This window comes from Poecilia reticulata, chromosome 1 (genome assembly GCF_904066995.2).
Source record: "Poecilia reticulata chromosome 1, P_reticulata-male-v2, whole genome shotgun sequence".
NCBI lineage: Eukaryota > Metazoa > Chordata > Actinopteri > Cyprinodontiformes > Poeciliidae > Poecilia > Poecilia reticulata.
The window spans coordinates 1,490,919-1,516,231 of NC_088830.1; the positions used below are offsets into that span (position 1 = coordinate 1,490,919).

The following is a 25,313-nucleotide window of genomic DNA, read 5'->3' on the forward strand; positions in this document are numbered from 1 at the left end:
AAGGTTCATAAATCGGATCAACCTTGAGCTAGGCGCCGCTCACTCCGCGGAGCGCGAATATTCAATATCCAACTTGAAAACAACTTCGCTGCGGTAGTTTTAACGGCACAAACCTGCACAAATAGAACTAACGAAGTAGCCCACTTTGGGTTTGTTTTGGAGCAAGATGGGGGGCTGGGTCAAAAATTATAACTTTTAATATCTCGAAAACGAAAGCTGCACAAACGAAAATCTTAACGGCACAAACTTGCACAAATAGAACTAACGAAGTAGCCCACTTTGGTTTGTTTTGGGGCAAAGTGGGTCCCAAAACGTTGCCCCAAAGCCAAGTCATCCTTTTTTTTAGGATGACCTAAAAATAAAAAAAAATCCTCATGTTTAACTGCACACACCTGCACAAGAGCACTAATCACTCAGACTATTGGCTGGGTTTTGTTGTTGTTGTTGTTGTTGTTGTTGTTGTTGTTGTTGTTGTTGTTTTACATGGGTCGGGTGTCAGCTTCACACAGCTCCTTAAGACAGCGTAACAGCGAACTCACAAGATTAACTGAGGAACGTTAATGAGAAGTATTAATGGATATGCTGCAGTGTTAGAATAGTTTAGCCTAATTGAGTCAACTGTCAACTCGTGAAAAGCAGTAAGTGCAGATTCCTCTCTAAAAGAAAATTGCTGAGTAGACTAGATGGCATAAGTTTAAAAGGTCTACTGTTTGTGTCTTGTGATAAAACATAGTAAAACATTTTTATATAAATTCGGTGTTTGGATCTAGATTTCTGGAACTTTAGGTATTAAATGTAAAAGTTCTTAGGGTTTTCCCAGGTGAAAAAATAGTGTAGTATAATTCAAACATACTTACATTTGTGAAAGTATACTAATTATTAAGTGTACTACCTATAAGTATATCTGAAGTATACTAAAAATATACTTGTACCAATTTCGAAATTAGTACTTTAAACACACTTAAACATAATTGTACCAAAATACACTTTTAATATATTAAATAAAAGTATACTTTAAGTGAACAAAATATGAATGAATATGTATGAATTTTTAAGTGCCTTAATAATCTTTTACTATTTATTAAAATTGCATAAGATAAAAAAAGGATAATCATGATGTAATTTTTAAGAAAATATCCAATCCATTTTCAGATGTGTGATGTAAAACCTTATAATCCACGGCATTAGCTCCAGTTCATATTCCAGACCAGATGGTGGCGGTATTGCACACTTTCATTTATTTAAAAAAAACTCCACAAAGAGAAGAAAAAACTTGAACAAAGGGAAGATAACAGACGCTGTTTAAATTAGTCATTTTTACTTGCATAATATTGCCGTAAAAGTAGAGAGGGCCTTGATAATAGTTACTAATTTTGGTAAAGTCAAGCTGGTGACGTCCTAATCCGAGTTAGACGACAACACAACGGGACAACAACCGATGGAAATGAAATGTGTGTCACAAAAGGAGCCCGGAGGGACGAAGGCTGCTAAGTGTTGCTACCTGGTGGTAAGTTTGCTTATTAATTATCTTCATTTAATTATAATCAGTGCAGTAAAGATATATAACTTACGTTGGTTTCATAAATATCAATTTTATTGTGACTTGTATGATTACGAAAGTCTTTCTCCATGGCCTCTCCAAACTCCTCCCACGCCCAAGTTTTTGCCTCAGCGACCACCCGAGCCGCATGCTGCTTCCCCCGCTGGTACCCATCAGCTGCTTCTGGAGTCCCACAGGCCAAAAAGGCCAGATAGGACTCCTTCTTCAGCTTGACAGCATCCCTCACCGAAGGTGTCCACCAACGGGTTCGAGGTTGCCGCCTCGGCAATGGAGGCAAGGAACATGGTCCACTCAGACTCAATGTCCCCCACCTGCCCCAGAACATGTTCGAAGTTCTTCCAGAGATGGGAGTTAAAGCTCCGTCTCACAGGGGACTCCGCCAGACGTTCCCAGCAGACCCTCACTACATGTTTGGGCCTGCCAGGTCTGACCGGCTTCCTCCCCCACCACCGGAGCCAACTCACTTCCAGGTAGTGGTCAGTGGACAGCTCTGCACCTCTCTTCACCCGAGTGTCCAAGACATACGACCACAGATCTGATGAAACGATGACAAAATCGATCATCGAACTGCGGCCTGGGGCATCCTGGTGCCAAGTGCACATATGGACACCCTTATGCTTGAACATGGTGTTCGTGATGGATAACCTATGACGAGCACAGAAGCCCAACAACAGAACACCACTCGAGTTCAGATTGGGGGGGCCGTTCCTCCCAACCACGCCCCTCCAGGTCTCACTGTCATTGCCCACGTGAGCGTTGAAGTCCCCCAGTAGAACAAGGGAGTCCCCAGGAGGGGCACTCTCCAGTACCCCCTCTAAGGACTCCAAAAAGGGTGGGTAATCTGAACTGTTGTTCGGCCTGTAAGCACAAATAACAGTCAGAACCCATCCCCCCACCCGTAGGCAGAGGGAGGCTACCCTCTTGTTCACCGGGGTAAACCCCAACGTACATGCGCTGAGATGGAGGGCAACAAGTATGCCCACTCCTGCCCGGCGCCTCTCACTGTGGGCAACTCCAGAGTGGAAGTACGTCCAGCCCCTCTCAAGGAGACTGGTTCCAGAACCAGAGCCATGCGTCAAGGTGAGGCCGACTATTTCTAGCCGGAACCTCTCAGCCTTGCACACTAGCTCCGGTTCCTTCCCCACCAGAGAGCCAGCTTCTGCAGCCGAGGATTAGACCGCCAGGGTCCCCTCACTCGGCTGCCACCCGTTACACACTGCACCCGACCCCTTTGGCCCCTCCGACAGGTGGTGAGCCCATTGGAAGGGGGACCCACGTCTCCTCTTCGGGCTGAGCCCGGCTGGGCTCCGTGGGTAAAAGCCCAGCCACCAGGCGCTCGCCATTGCGCCCCACCTCCAGGCCTGGCTCCAGAGTGGGGCCCCGGTGATCCGCGTCCGGGCGAGGGAGTCACACTCTTAAGCCTCCCTGGTAAGATCTATTCAGGGGTCCTGGAGAGGAGGGTCCGTCGAATAGTCAAACCTTGGATTCAGGAAGAGCAGTGTGGTTTTCGTCCTGGTCGTGGAACACTGGACCAGCTGAATGTGAAGTGGCCGGGATGAGGCTCAGTGCCTCCAAATCCGAGGCCATGGTCTTGAGCCGGAAAAGGGTAGAGTGCCTTCTCCGGGTCAGGGGGGTCGTCCTGCCTTAAGTGGAGGAGTTTAAGTATCTGGGGATCTTGTTCACGAATGAGGGAAGAAGGGAGCGGGAGATCCGTTGTGGTGAAAAGAGAGCCGAGTCAAAAAGCGAAGCTCTCGATTTACCAGTCGATCTACATTCCCACACTCATCTATGGTCATGAGCTTTGGGTCATGACCGAAAGAACGAGATCCTGGATACAAGCGGCCGAAATGGGATTCCTCCGCAAGGTGGCTGGGTTGTCCCTTAGAGATAGGGTGAGAAGCTCGGTCATCCGGGAGGGACTCAGAGTAGAGCCGCTGCTCCTCCACGTCGAGAGGAGCCAGTTGAGGCTCGGGCATCTGGTCAGGATGCCTCCTGGACGCCTCCCTGGTGAGGTGTTCCGGGCACGTCCCACCAGGAGGAGGCCTCGGGGAAGACCCAGGACACGCTGGAGGGACTATGTCTCTCGGCTGGCCTGGGAACGCCTTGGGATTCCCCCGGAGGAGCTGGAAGAAGTGGCTGGGGAGGGAAGTCTGGGCCTCCCTTCTGAAGCTGCTGCCCCCATGACCCGACCCCGGATAAGCGGAAGAAAATGGATGGATTGTATGATTACTATAGCAATCATTCAGCTTCATGTTATAACTGCATGGAGGCTGTTTGTTGCGACTTATACTTTAATTCATAAACTAACCTGGTTTTAATTAAGCTCCATAAGACAGAGAGACTTTGATATTGTGAGGTTGTTGTTCTAACTCGTTCATCAATGTTTTTATCTTCAACATATTTTTGCAGTCTAAGCAAATGAAGATGAAAGAGGAAGCCAGAGAAATCAGGTGTTAGGAAACTAAAGACTTTCCTGTCTCAGAAGAAGCTCCACCAGGTCACCAACCAGCTCTGAGGATGAACCTCCACATCGTCTTCATGATGTAAGTTTGTTTTTTCAATGAGGAGCTAGCTACATTTTCAACAACAAAAACTGCTGTGTTACCAACACCAAGTGCTTAATTAACATGATTTGATTTAAAGATAACTGGACAGAATTTATTCTCCTTGTTAATCTAACATTTATCTTTCTTTTTTTTAATTTGTTGTTGGTTTTCAGGGCCCTGTGATGGACTGGTGACCTGTCCAGGGTGAACCCTGCCTCTCATCTGATGGCTGCTGGAGATGGGCACCACCAGCCCCCCTCACCACCCTGCAAGATCAGTGTGTTCAGATCATGGATGGAAGGATTTTAAGGTAGTTTGTCTCCTTAAGTCCACATTTAAAACAGCTTCATAGTTAAGGCTAACATCAACTGATTCTATGACATTGCTGACTATTTTTTTCTACTTCTAACATAAACAGGCAAAGAAAACATCCAGAAATGTTTTTCCACCCCAGGCATCCGGCCTCAATCATCATCATGATGTCACAGATGTCACATACATGGTGAGTACAAAATGTCTTAAAATTGTAAGTATTATTATTTTTTTGCCATTTTTCTGTTCTCTTTAAATACAAATACTTTGTCTGTTTAATTGCTCTATTGTTCTTTTTTGTAGGTTCCTGTAAGGTGCAGTGAACGGGAATGTTCTGTCATTGATCCACACTTTCATGTTTTATTGTCACACTTAAATTTTCATGTTCATGTGTTCACTTTTGATGTCTAAACTGCTAATTTATGTAAAGTTGATAAAGTTGTGAGTAAAATTGGACAATTTTAAAATGTCTGTAATAAAACAAAATATTTGAATTACCTTGAACATCTTGTGTAATTAATCTTTCCATGTAATTTTAGCCTAAAACAATGTAAATACTGTAGTGTAGTTATGCATGTCATGTGCAAAATGGAAAAGAGGAATAAAGACTTTCACAAGTATTTAAAATTATAGTTTATTATCAATAGCAGGAAATCAAAAATAAAAATTAAGTAATTTAAATACATTACTAATATATTAATAATATATTTAAAATATATTTGAAGTATCTGAAATATATATTTTTAATATAATTCTGAGGCAGAATTATTACACTCAAAATATAATATCAAAATATAATAAAGCTCTGAAATATGATATTTAAAAAGTATACTTTAAGTACACTTGAAGTTGTTCCAAAAAAGTACATATAGAATACTAAAATATACTATTAGTTGTAATTTAATACTATTTAAATACTACTAATGTATACCAATCACAAAATTAGTTGTTCCAAAATAGTACAGTTTATTTATGTACATCGATAAAAGTATACTAGAGTATGTTAAAATTTAGTATACTAAAGTATACTTGTTTTTCACTTGGGATGTTGTGTTTTTTGTTATTGTTTTTTTTGTATTCATTAATAAAACACATTAAGCTCTACATATGACTTATCTCATGAGAACATTTATAATATATATATCATGTTATAAAGATACCTACATTAGACCATAAAGGTCATTTAAAAAATTGTTTAAGGAAAGTGTTTGATCTGGCTTGGTCAAAAAATTGGCACAAACATGTAGAGTCCTGAAAATATTTTAGGAACTTGATAATGTTAAAGTAATAAGTATATTGATCTTATTGGGTAAGCATTCATTTCATTTAGTATTTGGATAAAACAATTAATTTGGTTTATGGCTAAATATGTGCTAAAACTACTTTGGTTTTTTATTTCATAGATTTCTGTCCTAATAATGCCCCTTTAAGAACTACACAATGCATGATGGGAGTTCAAAGTTCATGACCTGTGAATGTGTACGGAAAAGAGAAAACTACATGCGCTGTACGCTCGAACTGTGGAATTTGTTTAATAAAGTTGCACAAAAGCAAAAATCTGAGTTTTTAAGGATGCAACAAACACCAATGTGTTTTGCAGTCTCAGCTAATCTTATTTGCTGAAACTTTTTTTTTTACTATGGTTAGTGAAAAAAAATTTAGTCTCACAATCTTTTATCCACAAATAGTACATCAAATTTGTGTAGCATTATTTCTACACAAATAATGCTACATAATGCTGCTTATCTGTAGCATAACTTGCTACAAATAATAGACCAACTAATGAAATCTAGTTAGTATAGATTTCCACAAATAGTACACAGGTTTTCAATAGATAGACGTTCTGTGGAGTCTCATGGCCACAAGTCATACATTTTAATGTGGTGACTTTAGATTTGCTCAAGTCTTAGAATAGAAAATGTCTTTATTTCCTGCAAAGGGGAAAGTCAGATGTAACAGCAGCGTCAGATACAAAATATCTGCTCTCCACACTTGTCCTTCCTGCTGAATGTCTGTCTTTAATGTTTTTCTTGGAAAGAAGTGGCTCCCTAGCTGCTGTTCCAGTCAGAGTCATCAACTAAAAGTCTTAACCTAACTGTATATCCATTCACAGCTGCATCTCTTTTTGCCTTAGTAAGCTCTGGAATCTTCCTCAGCAAGAAACTTCCTGACTCTTGTTGAGCCCTCTTTGACATCCTGAATCCTGCAAATTAACCTTTCATCTTGAAATTCATAATCATCCAAATACTTTTTTCTTCTGGCAAAGAATTTGTAGCAGCAGTTTCCTTACACGTGGCAGCATTTTGATGATTTCATGCTAATCTTTCATCTTATTGCAAATGGAAAAATATAGATGTTTTAGGCACAGATTGCTTGTTTAAAGCAAGCAATCTGTTAACTACATTTATTCCAGGCTGTTATAATATTATACAACAATTAAGTTATCTGCCACTGCCTTTCAGTCATTCCTGCTAATAACGCTTGTTGCGATAGAGTAATGTGCATCTGATCAGTCTGCACAATAATGCAAAGACAACAAAATGTCCACAAATATTAAAAGTTTGCAAAATACAATTTTCGCATCACTGCGCAAACAGTGCCTTTGGCCGTGACTCGACACCTTAAGAGCTTCCTGCTGGGTGGAAAAAGAAACAGGTTTTCTTTTCCACTCCATTTGCGAAGATATTGAACTATTCTTCGTATTTCAGACACTGTGGGATGTGTTGATCCAGAGGAGTGTGTACGGGTCTGTGGAGCAGAGGTTGGATGTTCCAACATTGCCTTTCCCAAACTGGTCATTGAGCTCATGCCAAGTGGTAAGTTTTTATTCCCCTACGTTCATTTCTGAATATTTAAATCACTTTAAGTTTTTACCAGCACGCATCTCTCCGTATGTGTGTGTCTGTTTGGACTGCAGGCTTGAGGGGGCTCATGATAGCAGTAATGATGGCAGCTCTGATGTCGTCTCTGACCTCCATCTTCAACAGCAGCTCCACCCTTTTTACCATGGACATCTGGAAAAAACACCGCCCTCGAGCCTCTGAGAGGGAGCTGCTGTTGGTTGGCAGGTACCCTACATTACCTGTACACTTCGTCATCAGAACGCTGTTTTACCATGCAGTGATCCGTAACAGATCAATAACTAAATATCTTTGGATTTTGTTACTGCTAATGTTTGTCCAGGATTGTCACTGTGATATTGGTGGTGGTGAGCGTGGTGTGGATACCCATCCTTCAATCAGCCAATAGCGGCCAGCTCTACGTCTACATCCAATCAGTGACAAGCTACCTGGCCCCTCCAGTCACAGCCGTCTTCACACTGGCAGTCTTTTGGAAGAGGACCAATGAGCAAGTATGACGTTAGCACAAACATGCTCACAGTTTGTGCTTTGCAAAGCAAATGTTCGCTTTAGCAATAAGTTAAGACATGCTTAACATTTTTCAATTGTTTTTATATCTAATTTTGCAAAGTTATAAAATTTGAATACCTATAGAAGAGAAGCAACATGTTGCCAGAAAATATATTGACCCATAATAAGCTGCAGGGCAATATGTTGCAGCACAACATATTGCTCCTCTTCTATAGGTATCCAAATTTTATAATAACCTTGTACAAATATATATAAAAACAAGTGAAAAATGTTACGTATGTGATCAATTATTGCTAAATACACAGGGCTTAATAACCCTGCTCTCTGAAATGGGGTCCTGCTCTCACTCTTTCAATTTCTTGAATTTTGCAGTTCAAGAAATCTTGAAAGTGGTTGAGTTTCCTTGGAAATTAATAAGAATTTATCTGCGCAAATATGATTTAAAATGACAGAGGTTTACCTTGGTTGTTGGTATAATCTGTAGGCAGTTCTCTAAATCTGTAAAACAGTGCCTGGTAGCTAGATAAATCTGTGGTAATATTTAGATTAATAACTGATGTGTTTTTAACTTTCTCTTCTGCAAAATGTTTTATTTTCCCATTTGAAACCAAGTAAATAACACAGATGATAACTAGAACATTAAACTATTGTGGCAACATTTTTTCACCCAGAGCACAAGACTACTGAAGTTACACCCATGATTTATGGAATACATAAAGTAAGGTACATTTTTGGTAATATTTAATGTAAAATATTTCACTTGTAAATGTAATTCTACAAATTTTGTTCTATTTGGAACTTTATTTTGCATCTACATTTAAAATTTCAGCCCATTTTTGAAGGGCCATAGAGCAACAAGTATATTAGAAAATGTACCCCATTTGTAGCACCATACTGCAGCATAAAACTGAGCTTTCAAGGTTTAATCTCTGAACTGTTTGTGTTTCCTTCTGTATTGTACTGCAGACTGTTTTATTAGACTTGCACAGAAGTTCATCTCACTGCTTTGCATGGAACTGATTTTTTTGTTTGTTTAAATGTGTGAACACACTTGAGTTTGTTTGTGGTTCTCACTCATTTTATGAAGTGTATTGTCCATCATTTCCTGTGTAGAAAACAACTTGAATGAAGTCTGCGCTCAGATGAAAGAATACAAGTCATTGTTTTAACAAGGTGTGAGTGAAAGTTTAGAGCTGCAATATAAAGACAATATGGAGTGCCACAAAGGAGATAACAATGCTGCAGTAAGATTGTGTTCTCAAAGATAATACTAGTGTGTTGAAATATTGTTTCCCTGCATGTAAAGACCAATGTGCTGCAGTCGGTTTTCTAACAGAACACGTTCTGGGTGTGTCTGCTGTCCTCTGGCATGCAGCTCAACAACTCAAACCAAGAGAATTTTCTCAAGAACAAGATTTCTCCCTCAGTCATCTGTTAAACATAAATAAAGGCATGCACCACTTCAGGGAAGCAAAGATTATTTGGAGTTTGAATTATGACACAGTGGTCAAAGGGCATTTCTGTTTTCTGAAATCCCTTGGGTTTCAGACTAGCCTCATAATTTGTTACAATAGCCTGACACCTGGTCAGTAGACCAATTTAGTCCAATATGTTTTAGTGGATACTTGCTGACTCTGGTTAGCAGGTTGACACCCTGGTTTAAAGACTTAACTCACAGATGCATTTCCATGAAATGTACTACTTACTGCTTTGAGTTAAATTTGAATTTAAATTAGATTAATATGTTACTTCTACCACAAACTACTATAACAAACTAACATTGCAACTGCTATTACTTGTCTTCATGCATTCCACTCTAAAATTTATACAGATAGGATGTTGTCATTAACTTTATACTCTTTTTTTTCCTCTCACAGTACTTCAGGGTTTCCCCCAGTGTATTATAAGCCTGGCGGCCCGCCATGCTTTACTAGCCACGCCGCCAAGCTAAGCGTTGCTGTTTACGTTTTTAGGAAAATTAAAAAATAATTATAAAAATAAAAAAAATCGAATCGTTTTTTTCTTTTTTTTTAAAGCTGGGCTGCAAGCGTCTCCTTATCTCTTAGCATTTCACTAGCAGAACAGATTTATTCCTAAAGGATAGGTTTGTAATAGATAGGTTTATAGTTTATGCATTTAAAGCCAGCAGCGCGCGGACCAATCAGCGCACAGCTGGCGCCTCTGCGCTTTGAATCGCGCGCTGCCGCTGCTTTACTTCAGCGCGGCTCGCGCGCCTCCTTTCACTCAAACTGGACACAGACTGACCTGTATGGATATTTACATCAACCTACTGTGAGGAATTCTGATCCTTTGGAGAACTCTGGGTAAGAGTTTAAAGCCCGCCGCGTTAGCTCTGGTTGCGCAGCTCAATGTGAACCGCAGGAATAACTTGTAGCGAATTCAGAGGTCGCGTAGTGGAGCGGTGAGAATGATTTATCTTTGTGAACGAACAATTATATGCGGTGTTTCCATCTCAACGCGCTGCCCAGCCTGTGGCTCTGTGTCCGTCTTCCCTGTAAAGTTTATGGTCCCGGTTGGCCGGAGCGTTAGTGGATAACGAGCAGCGCTAACCTCATCATGCAGGTTCAGCCCGCTGAGGAGCTTTCGCGCTCTTCTCGGAGTCACGCATCACGCTCATTTTATATTGTTTTATTATTATTTTTCCGGTTACACGATGCATCAAACCATATCAAATGCGTTGTCTACTTAGAGTTAATATGCGCGGCCACACGGAGATCTGAGAAACTCGTCCCATAAACTCGACCAACCAGAATAGTTTCTGTGACGCTTATTAAAAACTCAAGACACGAAATGGAAGATGGTGCTCCTGCTCTTACAAAACCAATAGTAGAAACTAGTAAAAGTAACAGTAGCATTAATAATTTTGCCGTTATTGCTACTTTTGGTTTTGGGGTTTTATCACAATAAATCAGAAGTGTTATGACATTTAAAGAAACAGTGCAATTATTACAGTATGATAATTGCCCTACTCTTGGCTCAGTGTTTCTGTGTTTAGCTCTGTCTCTGTCTTGGATGAAACCAACTTTCCCATAGATAATGGTTAAGGCTTAGTATATCTGTGCTTGCTGTGTTTCTCTTTTGGTCAAAGTTGTCATGATATGGTGACGGTTGTCCCAAATACAGATAGGCAGAAGCAGTGAGTAGATTTGGTAATTTTAATGAAAAAATGAAGAATAAAAACTTACAAAAGCCACAGGGAGCCAGGAAAGAACAATGCAGGAGCAAAGACAGCAAGGAATAACATCAGAATAACAGAGAAGAAAAGGAGTTTAAACAAAAAAGTAGTGGGAGGAGTAAGAGCATGACCACGTTTTAGTTAGTAAGCAGTTACTCTGAACAAACCTACCCGGCTCTATGATAATCAGGGTTTTTGGTTTCAGAACAGAAAATATCAACTAGGTAACTCCATTCTGAGTCAAGTTACCCCTAAGTTAAGCGTGAGCATGATTATAGAAGGAAGCCCTCAATGCAGATAACACAATTCACCATGCATTTACTGGTATCTTCGAAACAATAAAGTTGCAGCTTAACAACTATACCATTTTAAATAAATTGTGTGGAATAAAGTTCCATAAAGATTATGAAATTTCCAAACACCTTTTAATCCATTTGACTTTAAAAGTGTTGCTTAGGTGGAAAAAATTGAAAAGTTCTAACCCCCAATACCTGTGCTCTCTAAGTATATATTTTTAGGTGGTGATATTTATTCTTCCAAACAAATTTGACAAATAAACTGTTAATTTTGTTACATAGTACATCATTAATGTAAAGGGAGAGACCAGGATATACAAACTTTCAGTTTTTGACAACACTACCAAAAATAATCCCTTCGGAGCTAGTGCATCTCTAAAAAACAAGACTGTGTCATCTACAAGTTGTGGCATCATAACTTCTTTATTAAAACTTAAACCGGGACTATTTACATTGAGAAAACATTTAAGAATAAATGTTCAGCCATGATCAAATTCAAAAAGTAAGAAATTGGGCAGCCCTGTCATACACCTCTTAATACAGAAAACCTTCCAGGCAAAGGTTTCCTGTACAAAATAATTTATATAAAATAATTGAGCTGTTTATGTTGTTATAAAACATTTTAATTATCTTCATAAATCACTCTCAAAAACCAAAAATTTGTAGTGTTTGTTGAATTGAGTCAAATGCTTCATAAAAGTAAAGGAAAATCATCAAAGCACTGGAATTCATAAAATAATCTAATTAATCCAATGCCAGGAAATAAACTTAGATTTTTACTTATCTCAATTCAAATCTTTTTCTTAGCATACACCAGAGCTAACATTTTATAATCAATATTTGAAAGTCAGACAAGTCTCCAATTTTCTATTTTTAGAGGATCTTTGTCGGCCTTATGTATGAGACCCCGTGTTGTGTTCAAGACCACCTAACCTGAGACCAAGACAAGACCAAGACCACCGCCGTGCTCTACATGATATGATAAAATGCGAAATATGATCAAAATTACTTCTCAAATTGATCTGAAAGATCCACATTCCCATAAAAACACATGGATATTAAATACTTAATCAATTTAATCAATATTAAATTTAACAAACTCTTTGTTCTGCTTTGCTTCCATCTCTGTGCTACGATCCGCAGTGGTCTCATGCCATCCCTAAAAAGATAACGCCCTGGGTGTTTACCCATGTTGCTCATGTCAGAAACCATCTGCACCATTAAACATAGCAACTGAGTCAAAACCCTGATGCTCAACTATGAACACTGACCACGGAGCAACAAGCAAGAAGTAGATACATGTATGCCAGTGGTTCCCAAACTTTTTCCTCACAGCAGCAGCAGGTCTCCTTCGCTGCCGTACAGGTGTAAACCCAGCGTCGTAGCGCTCATGTTGCGTTTAAAGGCGGCTCGGAAAAACAGATTACCACATGTTAACAACGGATTAAACAGTTTTAACTGCTGATGAAAGTGACAGAGGACACAGATATGGTTAGTGTGGAAACACCTACTGTATCAAATTGACAAAGGAATAACAGAGACTTGGCCATTCTATGGTAAAAACCCAGCGTATACAGCGTTCATGTTTTTTTGTTTTTCTTTTTCATCCTGACGGCTTCCCGCGCCCCCCTGCAATGGCACGGCGCCCCCTCTAGGGGGCACGCCCCACAGTTTGGGAACCTCTGATGTATGCTATTCTCACAGCGTATGGTAATCTGATAGGCTCTCAGTGACACTCCAGTCCTATCTAATAAGTAAAGACCCGTGCAGAAGAATCGTTCTGCTCCTGAATGTCGCAGTGACATTGCAGACTTTTGGACACAGCGTTGTCTCATATGTGCAACAAGTCAGTCAACATCTCTGCACAATAATTCAGGCAGTGAGTGTCAACTTTTTTTCATCACAATGCTTATGTGTCTCTGTACAGCTAGCTTTGCTAACATTACGTCAACAGAGCTTACCTTTCTTTGAGATACTTTTCTAAGTGATGAAAAAAGTTAGACGTTGTCCCCACCGACTGTGAAAGCGAAGCGCTGCTGAGTTAGCTGTGGCCACCGGATTTCTTATCATTTATGCAGCGCAATTCTATTACTATTAGACAGACACCTTCTGCCTCTGAGAGGAAACCACTGCGCATGTCTTGGAGCGCCGCGTGCGAGTGAAAGGTGGGGGGAGGGGGGAGAAACATAAACACGTAATTGGCAAGTCACGTTATTAGTTGGATTTTTATCGGTGCGTTTTGCATCCACTGAAAACAAAGATGTTAACAAATAAACTGGACAGTTTGCTGCACGTATAGTGATATTTTTACAGTTGCGGTCTCGACTGGTCTTGAAATAAATTACCGAGTCCTCAGCGCCCGAGACCGAGACCATCAAATAATGGTCTCGAGACCGAGACCGATATCGAGTACTACAACACTGATGAGAGCTATTAGAGCCCATTTCATGGTTGTTGTAATTTATTGCTTATATAATCTTTGAACATTAGTAAAAGATGATCACTGATTAATTCCCACACCGTGCCCATGAATCCTAAAGAGGAAAGTGTCGTCTCACATGTGCCTTTAAAGGCTTCCCATAACAGAAGTGTAGGAATCCTAATGTGATTCATAAAAGTGGCACACTTACTTTAGTTACTTTTGAAAAATATAAATTGCTATAAAATTATACATTTTGGAGATTGCAATAGGATCTGAGCTTATAACACCAGTAAGTTAAGAGCCAGTATTCTATTTCTTTTTTAATGCAAAAAAGCAACTAGTTTCTCTGTCATTCTTTCAACCATTTAGCCCTTATGAAGGAGTGTTAGGGGACAGGCCCGAAGGGACGTGGGAATAAATATATGTAATTTAAATACAAGCTAAGGTAAAACTGCGTGGACTGGCTGCAGTCCAGACAGGAGGCCATTTTTTTATTGTCACTTTATAAAGTGATAGGTATTTTCCTAGAACCTACATAAAAGAACCACAGACAACGTAGATGAATGTATGACTAAACTTCTGCAAGCAAAAGGAGAAGACTCTGTCAACTGCTTCTCAGAGCTGTTCACAGAGCGTTCTGCTTCTCTTTGGATACAGCTTGTCTTTTATTCTCAAACTTCAAAGAGGGAGGATAGGCAAGATAGACAGCAGAGGAAAAACAGCAAAGGTCGTAAAACATTTTACCTAAACAAAGCAAAGGTCGTAAAACAATTTAACATCTGGCCCCTGATCTGAGCCCGGTTCAAATCTCGGTCAAACTGTTTCACATGAAGATAACAGGCAGCTGTGACTTCCAGGTCAGTTCACACATACAGTTTAAACAAGAGAACACTTTAACCTGAAACAAAATGATAATACCAAAAAATCTCTAACATTCCCCCCTTTTTATCATTTTACCATGTGTGTAAACCCTATTCAAAAGCCAAGCATAGAAAAGAAAAGAAATAAAATAGAACCAAGAAATGCAAAATATATACAGCTTTTGTCCTAGTCTAAACATAAAAGTTACACAATGACTAAATTAATATAATGAATAAATGAAATGAACAAAAACAAAAGAAAGAAACAGCAAAATAAACCAAATGCAGGTGTCTCATCACTAGCACCACTTGTTTTCACATTTTCGGTGTAGGCGTCATAAAACATTTGATTCCATCTGTTTATTAGTTACAGGACATCGTCATACATTTTTTTTTTTTTCATCTTCATCTCTCTGAAGAGACATGTAATCTTCATCGGTGTCAGAGATTACCCTGACCATCTGATAGTTGATCATGGCTGTGTTAAATGTCTTTAGCATCATGCTACGAAGGCATGACATGATGCAAGTTGTAAACAGGCAAAAAAGAATCAACACAGTCAGAATTGGTGTAACAATCTTCAACAGTAAAGTCCACCACGGCCCAGACGTGAACCAAGACAGAAAGTCAAAAGGATGTGATCCTTTCGTAGCACCGTCTACACAATGTTTAAGTTCCTCCAGGCCATGTAGAGCATCAGAAATAGTTCCACCAGCTCCTGTTTCATCCGGAACAAATGTACAGCACGCTGGGCCAATGATTTTACAAACACCTCCCTGAGAGGCTGTGAGCAGGTCAAGCACAACACGATTTTGCAAAACCATGTTTCTCAGTTCAGTCAGCCCTCTCATGGAGCCGTCTGCCAGCCGGTGTGCGCTGTTGATGAGTTGCAGTAATCCATATCTGTTGATTTCAACGTGGTCCTGAACTTCTCCTAATCCAACTCCTGGGAACATGCTCTGCATGAACTTTTCACCTCCGGTCCAGATCTTGAATTTCCCATGGAACTCCAGTGTCCGTAGTGAGGCCTCTGGCATAACTGCATGCTTGGAGCGGGCAGCTAAGCTCCATTTCCTCACAAGAAGTACCAGTCTGCCATCACCCGTGAACCATAGTCTCCTGGCACTATGGCACTGCACAGCGTTGTCTCCTGTTTCCTCTTTGTCTTATGCGTGATGTTGAAACTCCTCTCCTGAAGCAAGTTGTCACAGTCTAGGTTGTCCTTCCAGACTTTGCAGTGTGGAGTCATCCTTTGACCCCTACAGGCGATGCAGTTGATGTAATCCGGTGTCGTTTCGCAGTGGGTGTAAACTCTGTTACACAAGTTCCAAGGTAACATTCCAAGAGAAACGTGTCCGTTGTTGAACACGCAGCTCCTCAGAGACCCGGGTTTAGCTCCTGCTAAAGAAATGGTCTCTGGTATTTTCCATGCGGTTAGTGGAAATGGAAATACGTCAGCATTAAAGGAACAGTTCATAGATCCAAAAAGTTCCTTCACGGCATCTCCTATCTGAAGTAGAACAGAATAGTCATTTTTACACCATTTGCATCCCTTTGGCATGGGGACGCTTAGTCGTGGTTGTGTGCTCAGGCCATAGAGACGCATCTGTTTGTCATCCGTGATGTGTCCTACACGCAGACCTGAGTTGTGTGTGGCGATTGGCAGCTGCGCACACACATAGCAGTTCACAGCATGTCCCTCGTACGCGGTTCTATTCATTAGTTTCCACCACAGGTTGATGCTGCAGTCACAGCGCAGTAGAAGATCCATCTGGCATATGGAGTCCCCATTGCTGCTCGGTGCACAGAGATGTCAGAACCCCCAACCTAAAGACGGGGGAATCTTAAGCGTTTCTTCACCGGGTTTGAGACGAGCTACCCTAAAAAATAGCCCCCCTTTGAAGTCCGGCCTTCCTCCCTCCGCCTACTTAGGGGTTCAAACACTCTCTGCAGCTTGCAGGGACTGAGATGTATCCAGCTGGGTCTTTACGACTGTTGGTGACCTTTATGTAGACCCAGTTTCCTGGCTGGATGGGGGTGGTTTTATTTATTTCCTGTAGAGGAGAACAGTCAGACGGCAGTAAATTTGCATTTAACACCTCTTTCTGTTTCAGGATCCTGATCATATAATCTACCAATGTTTGTTCTTCATCAGCTTTCTGTAAGTCTGGAGCAAACAGAGGCAATATGTAAGCTCTCCCATAAATTATGTCAAAAGCAGGCTTTGCTGGAACTACTTCAACTCTTTTAGAAAAAGCATCAATCATCACCAAACAATATTTATGTGGTCCACTTTGTGTGAGTTCAATAAAGTCCATATGCGTTGTTTGAAATGGATGAGGGTTTTGGGAAACTTCCTCTTCTTGGTCTAATGTTTCCTTGAGGATTGTTTCTGACACAAACTGGACATGCAGTACAAAAAATTTTTTTAAGTAAGAATTTAATCCATATGTGGTAATGTGGTAAAATGCTGTTGTAGCATAGAGACCATCCCCCCTGTTGACACATGACAATGTCCATGTGTCAAAATTGCTGCCGCTCTAAATAGAGATTTTGGAAGGACCGACTTCTATTTACTGAAAAAATGTTATCATCATTCAGTGTCGCCCCTTTAGTTATCCACATTTGTTTTTCTGCGTTTGGAGCATTATCTTGCATGTCTTTTAACACAGCTTTGTCTATTACTTGAGGATCTTCTATCTGTATTGAGAAATTGTCTCCCCCATGCTTCCCAGTTGCAGCTTCCTTTGCTACTTTATCAGCTAATCTATTGCCATTTGAAACCTCATCCTGTTCCGTGGTGTGCGCTGCACACTTACAAACTGCTAGTTCAGCTGGTAAATGTATGGCCTGCAAAAGATTCTTAAGCAAGGATGCATGGGTGACTGGTTTCCCTGTAGATGTTATCAAATTCATCAAAGCATAACTCTTCCTAAATAAAAATGACCATCCTGAAATTAAACCAAAACCTCAAATCCTCTAATTTTCCATTTCTTTTTGAATTTATTGACTATCAATCAAATTTGGATTAAAATGTTCTAGACTGAAGTCTAGAAAATGTTGCTTTTAATCACAATCATCAGTTTTTAGTAGCCGTTTACAAGGTTGCTTAAAGTCTCAGACTTTCACTTAACCTCGCATTTCAGACAAGGTAACAATGTAAGTTTTTTATAAAAAATTAAATGGTCAATAATTTTATCCGTTACTCAATTTAGCAGAAAAATTTCTCTCGTCTCAAAATAATTGTCATTCATCCCAATATAAAACACACAAACACAATCCCAATCAATTTATAGATTCTTTATATAATTAAACTCTAAGTTAAGCGTTTCAGTTAAATGCAAAGAAATACTCCATAGTATTTCAACACTGCAATATCAATTAAGTTCAACACTTAGATATGTTTAATTTAGTTCCAAACTTGTATATTTATTTCAAAGAAAATAAAACATTTGCAAATCATTATTAGTTTTGAATCTAAGAATTTTAGTTGGTGTAATTTAGCCGTATCACACTCAGTTTTTTTTTCTTAACTTTTAACCATTACAGTTTTTTCCTTCACAGTTTCCCAATCTATGGCTCGTGGGCCCTAAAAGGATCACTGGTCCTTCTGTTAAGGACTGAGTTAATGGGTACAAAATGAAAGATTTTTATTTAACATTGTACCTTAAAACCTTCAAAATGTTCTTTTCTAAATAGATAATTCCTTCCTGCTAGTAAGTAAGCAAACAAGTCCTCATTACAGTAGCAGTGTGTGTCACAGCAGTGTGTGTGTATAACTTATCTGCATTTCTCCTTTCTGTCTTGCTTCTCGCTTCCCCCTCCTGCTGCTGGCGTCGCTGCAGCTGGTCCTCCCTCTGTCTCTTCTCCAGCTCCCTGTCAGTCCAACTGGCTCTGGTGTTGGATTATTTATAAGTTGTCCAGACCGTCCCTTAGTCCACCAATGAAACAAGCGGCAAACAGTTCAGTTTGCTTTCTTTTTCCAAACGTCTAGCAGGACTCCATACAGTAGTTTTGCTGCATGGCAGTTCCCAGATGTCAAGGAATTAGGACCAGTGGACACTTTATTGCCTTCAGTGTCCAGTTGGTAGAAATCGTCCTGTCCTTTTTCGCTTCTTTATCAACTGGCTGGTGATAAAGGAGGGAGTCATCTGATTGGCAGGACAGATCTGAGCTGAGGTCAGAGGTCAGACGCAGCGCAGCGAGGCTCAGACAGAGGAAAAGGAAAGAAGCAAATAAGAGTCAATTATAACTTTCTTTTCTTTTCATCGTATAGCTTTTAGCCACTTATTATCCAACTTTTTAAGAAGTCATAAACCATTTCCTTATTCAAACACATATAAACATGAAACATGTTAAAAGCTGTAGTCTCTTTCATCATGTTCACCATTAACTTGTAAAATGTAGAATGTAAGTTTAAGTTAACTTCATCTAAGACACGTCTCACCAGAGAACAATGGATTTCTCTAAATTTGTTGATCTCAGTGCTGCAGACTGTGAAGTCAGCGGGCAGCCCTCCTCTCAAGGCCTAAGAGTTACGAGGCTGGACAATGTCCAGGTCGGTACCTTACTCTGACCGCTGACCCCTCCAGATAGACAGCTAAGAATCATTTCACCAAGTTGGTGTTATAATATTATTCCGACACAATACATTAAACATTGTTCTCTGAGGACAATTTTATTATTTAGTTTTATTTTTCAGCTTCTCCTCCTTCAGGAAAGTCATGATTCCACTTTTAGCATACAAAGAAGTTGTTCCCATGTTGTTATTTCAGTGAGACCTCTCTTTACTGGTTTTTCTTTAAAGGTGTAGGAAGCTCAAAAAGAAAAACAAAACAAACATCAGTATTTCTTAAAACAAATTATTTCTCACTTGTGAGGTTTAAACCTAACATTAGTAGCATTAAAAATTATTTTGCATACATTGATTTCTTACAGGAATTCAATTTCTTTTATGGTTTTACTTAACGTCTTAAACTGCATGCACATGTCTCTAGCATTTCATCAATTTGGACTGGGGGTTTGTGTTTTTGGGGTGTGGTAGAGTCTGATCATGCTGAAGATTTCTCCTATTTGTGGTCTCCTCACTCCACCACCCCTCTTGTCGCCCCGTGCAACATTCTTTGAAGGGCAGTTTCTTGCCCAGTGACCAATATTGCCACAAATCCAGCAGCCTTTTGAATACCGTAGATTTTGTGGGGTGTTATTTTGGGGTCTTCGCCTATCGTGACCTCCTCTGCCTCTGCCTCTTCCACGGCCTTTTGTCCGGTCGTTGGAAAAGGCAGAGGTATATAAACCTCCAAATTTCTCCAGGTGAAAAACATCTGATCCTTTCACAGCTTTCCTGACCTCTTCTAAGGTACAGGGTCTAAAGATATATAAGTTTTGTGTCCCTTCCTTTAGGGAAGGATACAGTCGTGTTGCTGGAACAGCAGCGGCTGATACTGGGGCAGACGGAGCTGCTGAAGCAGCCAGGGGAGAGGTGGCTGCAGGAGCTTGCTCTCCCTGCACCGCTGCAGCATTCCGTGTGCTTGGAATTACTTTATTTTCTTCCTTCTCTATAATTAAGTTTTTAGATTCATTTAACCATAATTTAGCACACCTCAGCTCATTCTCCTTTTTTTTTCATGTGTACAGTGCTACCAGGAAACCTGGACAGCATGTACTTTTCATCCCCATCGGCGCCCTTACCGAGTGATGAATTACAAGAATGTTTATTTCCCATATTTAAAACACTTGCAATTTCAGCTTAAAAATATTATTTATTTGAAATTATTTAAATTTGGTCCAGGTTCGTTGACTCCTAGGGAGTCCTATGAACTGGAGATCTTTTCAGTGGGTCAGCAATTAAAATACCTTGTTGTGGTATTCCCCGCTTCGACTCTTTCGAGTGGGAGAATCTTGCCTATTGCATCCACAAGAGGTTTGCTGTTTAATTCCACTGTTTTATATGAGGTAAAATACAGAGCGGTATTTAAACCTCCAATCACTCTCACACACACAAAGCAGCAGTAGCAAACCAGCAATATAAGCACAGTAATGACTACGATTTAGCGCAACATTATCTGTTTTTGCCTTGTCAGATAACTCAGCACCAGTGATATTTTACCCATCAAAAAATCAAAACCACACAGCAATGACAAGCTTCCTATCCGCCTGAGGACTTACCCTTATGGGGTCTCCTCGAACAGAGTTTTAGCAGAGCGACATCATACAAGGATTCTCAGACCTCAGAGTTTTAGCAGAGCGACATCATACAAGGATTCTCAAACCACAGAGTTTTAGCAGAGCGACATCATACAAGGATTCTCAAACCACAGAGTTTTAGCAGAGCGACATCATACAAGGATTCTCAAACCACAGAGTTTTAGCAGAGCGACATCATACAAGGATTCTCAAACCACTAAAATAGCCATTTTAAAATTCACCTACGTTTCTGTAGTTTTCGGGTTGTCCAGTCGGATCTCGTCATTCCGCCGTTGGCAGACAAAGTCGGACATGTGTCGCTGGCCCAGCGAAGAATTCTACTTCCTGGGTCTTTCTTTCCAGGTCCAATTGACTCTGGCCATGCATGGATTCAGCGCGCCTTCCTCTGCCTGACAGCGGTCGGTATGAGAGATCCCGGGTTTCGGCACCAAAATGATAGGTATTTTCCTAGAACCTACATAAAAGAACCACAGACAACGTATATGAATTTATGACTAAACTTCTGCAAGCAAAAGGAGAAGACTCTGTCAACTGCTTCTCAGAGCTGTTCACAGAGCGTTCTGCTTCTCTTTGGATACAGCTTGTCTTTTATTCTCAAACTTCAAAGAGGGAGGATAGGCAAGATAGACAGCAGAGGAAAAACAGCAAAGGTCGTAAAACATTTTACCTAAACAAAGCAAAGGTCGTAAAACAATTTAACATCTGGCCCCTGATCTGAGCCCGGTTCAAATCTCGGTCAAACTGTTTCACATGAAGATAACAGGCAGCTGTGACTTCCAGGTCAGTTCACACATACAGTTTAAACAAGAGAACACTTTAACCTGAAACAAAATGATAATACCAAAAAATCTCTAACATAAAGATTGTTTGAATTTTTGTCAGTAATATATTGTTTTTGTTGTGTTGTTGTAAAAAGAGCAAAGAGAGAGAAATTCCTATAGATTCCCTGGAATGATACTTTAGCTTGTCATTGAACACAGTGTTGCTCACCTTTTTCACTGAGACAGGGGTTAAAGATTATGGTGGTACCGGGGGTTAGAACTGCTGCTGACTGACTCACCTGTTAAGGGTAGTAAAAGGTACAGGGACAAGTTAAATATATGAATATGTTGGATTTTGTGGTTTTTTCCCCCTTATAAAATGCTACTGAGCCCAGTCTCAAGTCTTTTGTAGAATCTATCAGGTTGTCTTCCTTTTCAGTCCTATTTTAGCTCCTTTCATCTTCACATTAACTTCCACCATGTCTGAACTGCAGAAAAGCATTCCAACAGTACAGTATCTATGTATCTATCTATCTGTCTATCTGTCTGTTTGTTTCAGAATGATGTGTGGAATTGTTTTTTCTTTTTTTTTTTGCCACATATGGCATTTTACATGTTAGCCCAAAAGTTTAAGTTATAAAGAGGAAGATTTGCAGAGTACAAATGCATATGATTACCTGGCATATGATCTATTAACAGATTCTCTCTGAGGATCTCTGCAGGGCTAACATGGTGGGCCTCTTGTCCGCTTCTTTGCCTGACCTATCAGGTTAGGTAGAAAACAATATCCTGCACTGGGGCCACACTCTTTCTATTTTCAGAGCTCCGTGAGATGTTCACAGTTTAAGTAAATATCTCACAGATGGAAAATGCAGACACTACATTCTGTGTGTCTGTTGTTGTAGTTTGTGGTTTTAATGAGACAAAATAAGAAAATGGTTGAGTGGTGTAGATACTTTGCTAGAGAACTGTACCTGACCAGGGCGGTTTCTGTTTTTTCAGGGTGCATTCTGGGGCCTCATGGTGGGTTTGGTGGTAGGCGTGTGCAGGATGGTGCTGGAATTCGCCTTTCCTCCTCCCAGATGTGGCGTTGTGGACTCAGCTCCCCTGGTGTTACGGGGCGTTCATTATCTTCACTTCGCCATTCTGCTCTGTGGACTCACTGCTATCGTCGTAGCTGTGGTGTCATTTGTCACACCGCCACCCAGCCACGAACAGGTTGGCACTCTTGTAAGCATAAAACATCAGGTCCTCCAGGGAATGGTTGTGTTAATTGTTTTAAGTTTCATTGTAACAACATGACCTAATTTGTTATGTATTTTATTGCTCAAGCAGCCCGTGTATGAACCCAAAAGGCAAATGTCAGCTTTCTGAACCAACGCCCTGTCTTAGCAGGTTTTAGCAGATTTAGCCTGATTTGTGACAGTCATTCCTGTCTTATACAACCTTTATGCTATGTGTGTAAACTACTGCAGAGTCTTAGGTATTCAAACTGTGACACCACAGTACTTGCAAAAACTTTAAACATATTTGCATCTATAATCTCTTTACACATACAAACCATACTACTGTCCACACCTTAACCACAGTCATCTGTATCCTCCCTTTTTCTTTAGTTATTCACTGAGTGGGTTAGTGCAACAGTATTATGATAAAGAATGATTGCATATGAAAAAAGTGCAAAAATATAACAGAAAAACACCCACGGCACCCACAGTGGTTTCTATTGATCACAAATTAAAACACAAACTGTCCACAGTTTATGGGGGAACAAGATTTAATTTCTAGTTTTCTCCTCTTACATTTTATGTCTATATATGGCATGTACTCATGTTTTACTTTAACTATGCAAGTAACTTAAAATGTATTCTAAACATGCCCTGTTCAAATAGGTAGCAGCTTACAACAGCACAACTGTGCAGGATGCACAAAAGTTTTATGCATTGGACACAAAAATACCTACTGACACATGAAAATATGTAAATAGAGTCAAATTGTCATGATTTAGGTTGGAAAATAAAGAACCAAATGCAGAGCAAAGATGTGGTTTAAAATAAAAAGTCCATGGAAAACGAAAAGGGAGCAGGTCATGGAACACGGAGCAATCAAATGAACAATGAGGACCAGGAAGCTTAAATACTGAGGCAGGAGGAACCAGATCAACTAATCAGATGAAATGTAGTACAACTGTGGCAGGGAGAAAGGAGGAAAACTGATGGAGGAGAGTAATTAATACCGAGGTGTGTATCAGTATTAACTTTCAGTTTCAGGTGTGAAACTGAAAGTCAAACTGCAAACCATGAGGCCTGTCTCAGATGTTCACTGGGTTTCCACTTCACTCCTCAATTTATAATTGGGGCCTGCCATAGCAATGCATGGCAGGAACCTATTGTTCTACACTCAACAAGCGGTCTCTTTATTAGTTTATTTATTTTTCTTCTGTCACCTTTAATGCGGCCCAAACCGCTGCGTGCACCACCACAAAAGTGTTATCAAAACGTTCAACTTGATCCCGAGAAGGGAGCTATTATTTTTTAGTGGGATTCTGAGTTAAAATGATGACATAAATTGAGAAAAACTAGAAAAATCGAGGCTGAGTGTTTCACAGAATCAGTAATCTCTCTGAAACACACACACAGCACAGTGGAGGTCTGACTCCAAAACTCTTTTTAACTCCCCCTCACAGGCACAAATATCGACTTATTGGTCTAAAAGTCGGTCATGACATAGATAAATGCCTGCTCCCTTAAAATGTTTTAAAAATGTTGCTAGAGCTTATGTTTTTTTTGTCAGAGTCCTTGAGACTGACGCTGGGTGTCTCACACATAGACATAATATAAGAGTAGACCCCACATTGGCTGCTCCGGCGCAGGAAATACGGTGGCCATCTTGGAGAGGTCGTCCCTCCTACTTTGCTGAATTAAAACAGCAGAAGATGCCTCAGCACTGAGGGATATTGTTGTTCTGATCGATGGCCTACCGGGCCTTTTTGGCCTGTGGGACTCCAGAAGCAGCTGATAGGTACCGGCGGGCGAAACGGCATGCGGCTCGGGTTGTCGCTGAGGCAAAAACTCGGGCGTGGGAGGAGTTTGGAGAGGCCATGGAGAAAGACTTCCGTACGGCTTCGAGGCGATTCTGGTCCACCATCCGGCATCTCAGGAGGGGGAAGCAGTGCAGCACCAACACTGTTTATAGTGGGGATGGTGCGCTGCTGACCTCAACTACTCGGGACGTTGTGGGCCGATGGGCGGAATACTTCGAAGACCTCCTCAATCCCACCAACATGCCTTCTGTTGAGGAAGCTGAGCCTGGGGACTCTGGGCTGGGCTCTCCAATCTCTGGGGACGAGGTCGCCGAGGTGGTCAAAAAGCTCCTCGGTGGCAGGGCCCCGGGGGTGGATGAGATCCGCCCGGAGTTCCTTAAGGCTCTGGATGTTGCGGGGTTGTGTTGGCTAACGCGACTCTGCAATATCGCATGGACATCGGGGGCAGTTCCCCTGGACTGGCAGACTGGGGTGGTGGTCCCCCTGTTTAAAAAGGGGGACCGGAGGGTGTGCTCCAATTACAGGGGGATCACACTCTTAAGCCTCCCTGGTAAGGTCTATTCAGGGGTTCTGGAGAGGAGGGTCCGTCGGATAGTCGAACCTTGGATTCAGAAAGAGCAGTGTGGTTTTCGTCCTGGTCGTGGAACACTGGTCCAGCTCTACACCCTCAGCAGGGTCCTGGAGGGTGCATGGGAGTTCGCCCAACCAGTCTACATGTGTTTTGTGGACTTGGAGAAG

The 25,313-nt window shown here is 40.8% G+C and overlaps 1 protein-coding gene and 1 long non-coding RNA gene across 4 annotated transcripts in view; both read left to right on the plus strand.

Annotated features, from left to right (window-relative positions):
- Positions 1–25,313, plus strand: part of slc5a10 (solute carrier family 5 member 10) — a 73,491-nt gene that overhangs the window by 43,501 nt on the left and 4,677 nt on the right. The window contains exons 10-13 of one of the 3 annotated variants that reach the window (XM_081607303.1): positions 7,128–7,235; positions 7,337–7,487; positions 7,603–7,771; positions 22,535–22,762. In XM_081607303.1, the coding sequence (XP_081463429.1) occupies positions 7,128–7,235; positions 7,337–7,487; positions 7,603–7,771; positions 22,535–22,762 (656 nt within the window). The remainder of the gene's footprint in view (positions 1–7,127; positions 7,236–7,336; positions 7,488–7,602; positions 7,772–22,534; positions 22,763–25,313) is intronic. The other 2 variants (XM_081607324.1, XM_081607361.1) reach the window with 2 other exon arrangements.
- Positions 657–4,916, plus strand: LOC145551777 (uncharacterized). The gene is made up of 5 exons (XR_014087716.1): positions 657–1,507; positions 3,971–4,104; positions 4,281–4,417; positions 4,526–4,609; positions 4,723–4,916. It is a non-coding gene; the product is annotated as an uncharacterized LOC145551777 (long non-coding RNA).